At 40.9% G+C, this 9,115-nt stretch overlaps 1 protein-coding gene across 5 annotated transcripts in view; it reads right to left on the bottom strand.

The window, feature by feature from the left end:
* The window catches only part of ZNF821 (zinc finger protein 821), an 18,193-nt gene that overhangs the window by 8,425 nt on the left and 653 nt on the right, over positions 1-9,115 (bottom strand). For 2 of the 5 annotated variants that reach the window (XM_008581022.1, XM_008581024.1), the window contains exons 2-4: positions 8,505-8,567; positions 6,984-7,101; positions 5,551-5,667 (exon numbers count right to left, since the gene is read on the bottom strand). In XM_008581022.1, coding sequence (XP_008579244.1) covers positions 5,551-5,590 — 40 coding nt within the window. In that variant the 5' untranslated portion in view covers positions 5,591-5,667; positions 6,984-7,101; positions 8,505-8,567. Of the gene's footprint in view, positions 1-5,550; positions 7,102-8,504; positions 8,828-9,115 lie in introns of those variants that run through there. The other 3 variants (XM_008581020.1, XM_008581021.1, XM_008581023.1) reach the window with 3 other exon arrangements.

Below are 9,115 nucleotides of genomic sequence, written 5' to 3'. Positions count from 1 at the left end.
TTACCTCACTTTAATTCTCGGCAAAATTCTATGTGGTAGGTATTACTACCTATATTTTACTGAGGAGAAAACTAAAGTCTGTGGTGGAATGAAGTATTCAAACCCAGGTCTGCCCAGCTCTAATGCCTATATATATACATTTTTAAAAAATGATGACCGGTAAGGGGATCTTAACCCTTGACTTGGTGTTGTCAGCACCACGCTCACCCGATGAGCTAACCGGCCATCCCTATATGGGATCCGAACCTGGTGCCTTGGTGTTATCAGCACCACACTCTCCCGAGTGAGCCACAGGCCGGCCCAATGTCTATATTTTTAAACTGGTTTCTAGTACAGATGTAAGAAGAAGGTCAGAGGTTCATCAGAGTGGTTTTGCTGAAAACAAATGCTTATCTCTGTGTGAGAAGAATGGCTCTGATCCTAGACTTTGTGTTACCTTCATACCATGAGAAACTGATACGTACAACTCAAATATCAAAATAACATTCTCAGGGCCAGTAAATGACAAAAGGAAAAATGATGGTTCTGATACCACGTCATGAGTTATCATGCCTGGATTAGAGTAACATTATGGCTATTATGACTCATACCGTGGGTGAGAACGGAGGTGGTTAGTGTTAAAGTGTACTCCTAGCTACACAGCCCTCAAGTAAAGAAAAAATAAGTTGCTTTGATTCCATCTTCACAATATCCAAGATGGTACATTGGATATAAATTACTGCTAGATAAAGCACAAAATGAATTCTATATTGGAGTGCTTCCTCTTCCCTCTTTGTAGAAGTAAAGTATTTAATTGCTACATGTTGGTTCCACTGCAGCCATAAGACCATGGTCAACTGGAATAGTTACTGAATTTTTCTGGACAGGTGCATGTTTTTGGATCTAGGGACCATGGGCAGACATGGCACTAAGGAACAAATTATGTACTAGCATATAATTATCAAGGGGCAGACCATTCTTATCAGTGATACTTCCGGTCTCTAAAGAAACCTTGCCAGAAACCAGCTAGACTTATAACATACATAAAATAAACTATACATTTTTTACTTTTCCTAATAGGGAATCATCATTGGATTAGTAGAAAGACATCTAAAAGGACATGTATCTTTCAAGATGAACCAGTAATTCAATTCCTTCTCCATGAACTTGAGCTCAAAATTTATTTTTTTCTATTGATGTGGTCCAAATGTTTAGGTCTTCACAGAACACAGAGGAGTCTGTTCAATACAACTTCCCTATCTAAGACTGGCAATCTCACCTAGGATAATTGGGATAAATTTATTCTGTCATTCCTTTTTGGCAGTTGGGAAAGAAAAGCTGTGCTCATATATTGTGTTCTAGTCCTGACTTGGGAAAAAGGCTAAGGTAAACTTTATTCCTCAGGACTATTCCTATTTATTTATTTATTGGCAGCTGGCTGGTACAGGGATGAACCCCGGACCCTGGTGTTACCAGCAGCCATTCCTATTTTAAACATCACCATAAAGCAAAATATGTAAAAACCATAAAAAAAGAAGTGATTTTAGCAGACCTCATAAGAAAAGATATGTGAGTGATCTTCCAGTAGTCATCATTTACCTAATCTCTAAATCCGATTGTCTAGAATTATCCTTTCATAAGAAGGTAGTGAGACTTGCTAAAAGTATGTCATGTTAACTCAAGTATAATGTGATCCATAGAGATACTAGTGATTAAGAAGTGTTACAGAAATTCCTGTTTTTATAATGTAGAATTATTACTTCCTTCTATTTTGAGACTTTAGTATAGGTTTAAAAAAATCCTCTGTTTCCCAAATATTAATATAGGGCAACCATCTTACTTAATGTAGGTATTTGTCTGTTAGTAGTTGAGAAAGAGTCATCGAGGCTCCACAATAAAAAGCAATAAAAAGCAAAGTTGCACCTCTCTCTCTCTTTTTTTTTTTTTTTTTTTTTTCTTTTTTTTGGCCAAGGTTTTTCAAACTTTGGAAAAAAATTTTGGAAAATTGAAAAAAAAAAAGAAAAAAAAGCAAAATTTGCCCCCTCCCTCTCTTTTTTTTTTTTTTTTTTAGTCTCTGATTTGGCCAAGGTTTTTCAGACCTTGGAGAACAAGTTTGGAAAACTGATGACAAGACAGATGAAAATTATAAAGAAGGCAAATACTTTTACAATTCTCTTTCTTGGGTACTTGGTGCAATTAAATACAATTTCAGGCTGACTGAAATTAAGTAAAGCAGCGGAAACATACTCTCTAAGAGAGCAGATGTTGAGTTCAGAAAGAATGGGCTAAATCTTAAGAAAAAGGAATTTTCCTTTTCCTAGTGGTTTGCTTAGTTCAAACACACTAAATGAAAGTGTACAAGGTGCTGTATTTTCAACCTCTCTGGAAACAGGTGATAGAAGTTTGTACTCGGAAGAGGGTGAGACAGGGCAGATGGGGAGAAGGTCTAAAACAGAGATTTCAGCCTATCAACAGTTTCTCCATGACTAACAACAATTCTGCGCTTTTATTCCAGAAGCTCTGCATTGAGTTTTTTAATGAAGTGAAGTGGGCAAAACTTAAGAGTTTGTCTGGATGTTTCTGATCATGCCGGTAATTGAGAGATAAAAACAGTCCTGAGGAAAACCAAGTAAGTACCAAAGCAGCCTGCCCGTCGTCATCTAAAGTGGATCTGACAAATGCTGCTGGGCTATAGCAGTGGGATTCTTGATATATCCTTTTAGGCGGGCTTTTAAGCTTCATGCCACTCAATCCTCTTCTTCCCAGAAGGCAGATCTAATGAAACTCAGCCATAACTCTGCTCAAGTGCCAACTGGCTATGACATTTAAGCAAAGCTTCTGCAGACTTTCCTGCCTCCCAGACCTTAAGTCCATTCCATTTACTTTAAATAGACAAGCAGTATTAAACTCAATACATTTGATTGGTTCCATTTCACTGCAAGGTGACAGAGGATTCAAGTGGTCAGAAAACTAAAATTACCTACTTCTACTTGCCATTATTGTCAAGGGCAATGAGAAGATGATCTTTCAAAAAGGGTAGGGTTCAGCTTCAGTCCTCAAATAATAAGTAGAAGGCCCTCAGAAGCCAGCAAATATCAATGTCTTTTCTTCCTTGGTCAAGCTTAGTTCATCACCTGAGAAGCCTTCATGGCTTTCTGCCCAAAAGCATCACTGAAAACAGCCCCTCCCTAGAGGCCTGCTCTTTAGCTGCAGCTAAACATTTGTGTTCAATGCCCCACAGTAAAGGCCCTCTTAATGGTCACCACCAAAGACCCTGCAAAGTTCCACTCACTCCACCACAATACAGTGTGCACCCCCTTGACTCTGGTAACAGAATTTCTGCAACTGTGGATATGTAATAGTCCTCTCTCCTCCATGGCCTGTTTGTCCATCTGTTTTCCTACTCCAGTACCAGCTCATCTCGGCTTTGACTGACTATGGTGGGAGGAGATGCATAGGCCATACACACCTTTACCAGCTCCCTGGCCTCACTACAATCATGCCATCACCCCACCAGCTACTTTCCTCAAACTTAACCAGTCTCTTTGGACAGGTGGCTTTTATAGACAAACACCCAACTCCAATAATTGCCTTATTTATGAACCCATCATCTACCCTGCCCTGCCTTCTTGGGGTCACATTCGTGTCTTTTGTCAATACTCATCTTCAACCAGAGAGGAGAAGACAGTCTTCCCACACCATGTTGGATGACCTATGCTAGAGACACTTCATTTGATCTCCCTGACAATCCTCACATTCAGGCCCACTGCATTTTACTGTTTTAGGAGCAATTTCTAAATCCTTCCTAAACCACTCATCTTTATATTAAGTAGATTTGCACGTCCACCTATTCCAGAATACACTCCTAGAAGCATTCAACTGTTCCATCTTACACAACTTTTCCAGGACTTAAACAGAAGAATGAATTGTATATGGAGGTTTGCTACCTTATCTCATTAATCTGTAAGATGTCAAAGCCCTCTTAATTCCTCTGTTCATCCTATTTTCTCTCTTACCGTTGAAATTACCCAATAAGATAAGATAAAGTACATAGTGCCTGGCATATAGTGTGTTTTTAATGCATTTTAGTTCTCTTAACTCTTTGACTAATCTATCCTCTCAAATGTAGGTTTTTTGCTTTAAAAAAAAAAAAACTTTCTCATGTTATAGCTCTGAATTCTCTTCAAATGGTAGTGCACTTTACTCAGTCAGTGCTCAGTAATAGGGACGTATTTGTCTCTTTTATGAACATTTGGGCAAGAGCATAGGAAACATTTTCCCAGATCATAGGAAAATGGGTATCTCAAGTCTGCATAGATGTTAATGTTAATTTAATAAGCCACTTTTTTTTTTTTTAAAGATGACTGGTAAGGGGATCTTAACCCTTGACTTGGCGTTGTCAGCACCATGCTCACCCAGTGAGCCAACCGGCCATCCCTATGTGGGATCCGAACCCCTGGCCTTGGTGTTATCAGCACCACACTCTCCTGAGTGAGCCACTGGCCGGCCCAATAAGCCACTTTTGAATAACCCCTATGAGCAGTACTAGAAGTAGAGAGAGATATATAAGGAAATACATATGGTACATAGTCTCTGCCCTCTAGAAGTTTAAAATCTAATTTCTGAAGTAAAATATGCCTATGAAGCTACTGAAACAATGCGAGGCAATAGTGCATACCTGGTCTTCCTGTTTCTAGTCTCTCTCTCATGTGATCCATCCCACACACTGCCTCATTGTACCAAAACAGTGCTTTCTAAATGTCACTCCACTCCCCCTGCTTAAAAACCTTCAATAGCACCTTATAATCTACAGAATGAAGTTTGAACTTGGCCTGGCATTCAGGCCTCCACAATGCAGAGTTTAAACATCTCCAATGTCAAGTCCTATCTCAAGTCCTACGACTGGAAAATGAAACTTCTGCTTCATACAAGTCTCCTTGTCCTTTGAACATATCATGTGCATTCCCTCTTGCATCTTTGCTCATATCATTTTCCCTACCTGATTTTCTTTCTCCCTTCTCCTTTTTGTTTTTTTAAATCCACTTTCTACCCTTTTAGGCCCAGTTCAAGTTCACAGTCTAGGGCCTCTTCCGTCAAGCATTCTCTTTCTACCTCAGTTCATGGCTCTCTTAACTTCCCTCCTCTTAACTTCTAGTACATAGTACACATAGTCTGCAGTATCCTTATTTGGCACTTAGCCTATATTATCTGTATTTTTATATATATATAGTGTGTGTGTGTGTGTGTGTGTGTGTGTATATATCTCTGAGACTACATTACAGTCTTATATTTTTTATATAGTTTTACACCCCTGACATCTAGCACAAGGATTTACACAGAGTAGGTTCCTATAACTGTTAATGTGAATATTAAGAATAAATCAAGTGCACATACTCCTAAGACAGGTTTCTAACACCTCCAGCAACCAGACACTTTAAATTCATTATATCTAACACCTTTAGTCCTTTCTTCTTCACAAATTAGTGTGAGCCTGTCACCCTAAATTCAGGTTACTTTTCCACTCCAACCCTCAGCATTCCCAGTTTCCAAAAGACAAAGCCCGGTACTCACAGTGAACTTTATTTGGATTTGTCTGTTTCCGACGGGACATGTTTCCCTGATCTGAGAGCTCTGGCCTTTCCCAGTTTCACAACTGGATATGTTACTACCTCCTTGCAAGGTGCTAACCTACAATAAAAAAAGAATACTGTTAAAAAAATAAAATAAAAAGGACGTTGTTGGTACATGTTATTTTCCCCAGAAATTATATAAAATTATAAGATAAAAAGACTCTAAAGATAGCTCCCGAGCTCATAAAACTCACCAGTTATAAATAGTTGAACAAAAGAAGGAAAGAAACGAATAAATCTCTAGCACTATGTCAAGGTCCAAGAAGTTTAAGAGAGGACTCCTTCACAGGATTTAGAGAGTTCCACTCTAAATTCATCTTTGGAATCCAGAATACTGTTAAGTGATCATGATCAAGGTCACAGGACAGAAAAGGAAACAAAATTCAGGCAGCCAGGGTTAGAAGAACTGTGGGCTCAAAGGGATAACCCCCATGAATTGTAAAAGGAAGCAAAAGGAAGCCAAACAGGGTGGCAGTTTAGATGTCACATGCCCACTAAAAGTCCAGCCATGCAAGCTGCACCAGTGGGAACCTCCAGACATTTTTTCAAGAAATTATCTTGTCTAGAGGTAACAAAGGCATCACATTCTTGTGAGGAATATCCCAGAACTCTTAGGCATCTGTAAATGAAAACAGTACAGGAAATAGAGCCTCTACCTAATGATGCAGGCACAGTGATGACAGGGCATTACAGTAAATCAAACTTCCAGTGTTGAAGATGGGCTCTCATCAGAAGAGTCACATGCCATCCACATTGTTCAGTACTAATTCAACACCCCAATGCGAAACACCAACCTGGCCCTGTTCACGTGTTCCAGAGAAGTACTCAAAGTTAATAACTTTAGAGCCTCTTCTCAATTCAGCCTCTGGGTAGCAAAGAATACAGTGGAAGGAACAAAGAGAAAAGCTTCCCTAATGCAAAGTGCTGCAGAGACATGCATTGCCCCCTGATACAGAAGGGGACTTAAGATACTTAAGCTTGGAGATTCCTAGTTTAATGACAAGAAAGACTGTCCCAGCCATAGCTTTGTTAGAGAATCTGAATGGATTAGTAATGCAAGCTGTCACATTTTCTTCAAAAATATAGAGTGAATGAACAAACAGATATAGAATAAAAAGAGATGGATTCTCTATCCTACCAAAGACAGGAATGTGGATCTGGTCACCCTCTAAGTTTTCTTTCAGTTCTTGCCTTCTTGAATTATACTCACATTGAATAAGTAAATATGAAATTGTAGCTTATTGCCTTAAGAGGCAACTACTAGCTGTACTTTGCACTCCAGTTAATGAAGACTCACCTCCTGTTATGCCAACTAACTCATCTGTGTAGCTAGCAAGGACCTCAAACCTGTAATCAGATCCTGCCTTCCCTTACCAAAAGAAGAAAGAAACCGCAAATGGCAAAGACAGGCCTCCACAGGAAGTGGCAAAGGAAGCAGCTTTCAGGCAGTCTTCTATCATATCTGCATATCAAACACAGTTCTTTTTCAGACCTTTAATTAAAGAACAAAAAACAAAAAAACTCCAAATGTGTACAGTAAAAATCAATTTTTACTATTTAGAGGGCAGTATACTGAGTGCTAATGCTAATGATAAGTGTTCTCTGTTCTAAGTTTTGTTCGTGTATATCATTTCTTTCTAATCAAGTAATTATTTTATTAATGAAAGCAGTAAATGAATATCACACTTTGGATCTTTTCTTATACGTCTTTGGAATCACAAAGTGGAAAGTTGAATGAAACACAAGTTGTCTATTAATTTTTCTGAAATACAGGGCCAGCCCGTGGCTCACCTGGGAGAGTGTGGTGCTGATAGCACCAAGGCCACAGGTTCGGATCCCTATATAGGGATGGCTGGTTGGCTCACTTGGGAGAGCGTGGTGCTGACAACACCAAGGCAAGGGTTAAAATCCCCTTATCAGTCGTCTTTTATTAAAAAAAAAAAAAATTCTGAAATACACCTCTCTATTGTACAAGGAAAAAAAAAACAGAATCTTGATTAATCTTTACATTTTCTCCCCATTACCAGAAATTCCAGAACATTTTTATCACCTCTGAAAGAAACCCTATACAATTAGAGATTAAGGTAATAAGGTCCCTTCTGAAGGAAGGCCAAATAATTTGAATCAGGCTCCATTCAGATCATTTTGGCAAGGTAAGAGTTCAATACTAAAGCTACAAGTCCGAAGCCAGAGATGAATATCTGCATATTTAAATCGGCAGTGTCCACAGCATCTCACAATCCTCCTAGTGGCAAAATGGGGAACTGACCAGATGGTACCCAATGGGACTTCACACCTGAGGGATCAAGGGAAAACTAAGCAAATACCTCCCCTCCCTCAAAACAAAAACAATAACAACAAAAACTCCCCATTCCCCTCCCCCCCCAAAGGCCTGTAAGGTTATGGACTCTTGAGAATAAATATGTAAATAAATAAATTGCACTGAAAAGACACTCTTGACCACAAAGCAAGAGCTCAGAAGTTAGATAACTGTTTTATAGGCAGTAAAAGTTAATAAAACCTATAGACATATTGCCCTAAAGTTCACTCGTTCCATTTCACGTTTAGCAGTGCCTCAGTTTCCAAGCCCAAATTTGAAACCAAACCAAAAATGTAAATGAATAGCTGCCTGAACATGGGATGTTCAGAAGAAAATGGGATGGGAAGAAAGGTAAACGGTGAGGCTCGGGTCTACAAGGGACTCTTTTAATAGAGGAAGACAGCTTTTTCCATCTTGAGCGAGGTTGAGTCCTTGGGAGAGGGTGCAACGTCTCTCCTGAACACAGTCTCTGCTCTCCCACAAGTAATAAGTTGCAGCTTCTACTGCACATCACAGACTTTAGCAAGAAAAAACGGGTGAAATCCCAGCTTTATGAAAAGAGGGTGCACTCCCACCTCCAGCTCTGGTGCAGTTCCCACGGAGCAAAGTAAACTCGACTGAATCCAAGTGATTTGTATCTGCCAAAAAGGAGAGGACAAGAAAGCCGGTCACGTAGCAGCCTCACCGTTCACCCTGTCCTCCCTTGGGTTGGGTCTGGAGCGTTTGTATAATCAGCCGGGATGTTCCCTCTGGCTGCTTCAAGCGCGAGCACAGGTAAATTCCCAGGAATTACAAGAGCCCGAGGTCTTCCGAGGCGGCTCAGACAAACCCTCAGACAACCCGGTCTTCTCCGAAATCTAAATTTAAAAGCTTTTCTGTGAGACCGCGACCGGGGACTGATTCCCCCCGGTCTGCACTCCCACGCCCATGCTCCCCTCCTCCAGCTCCACCCAAGCCTGTCAGACGCAGTCCCACAGCCGGAGCCCGGCGAGGCCGGGGACCCGCGGCCCGGCAGCCACTGCAGGGCCCACGCGGGGAGTGCGGCGGTGCGGATCCCCCTCCCCCACCCCCGCGCCCGAGACCGCCGGAGGGACGTTAAGAGGCACGGCCGCGGCGGGGAGCCCGGGGAAAGGGGGGCTGGGCCGCGCGGACGGGTGAGCCTGGGCTGTCCCCGCCCCCCTCCCCA

This window comes from Galeopterus variegatus, unplaced genomic scaffold (assembly GCF_000696425.1).
Source record: "Galeopterus variegatus unplaced genomic scaffold, G_variegatus-3.0.2 Scaffold2236, whole genome shotgun sequence".
Lineage (NCBI taxonomy): Eukaryota > Metazoa > Chordata > Mammalia > Dermoptera > Cynocephalidae > Galeopterus > Galeopterus variegatus.
This window is presented reverse-complemented; position numbering and strand designations above follow the sequence as displayed.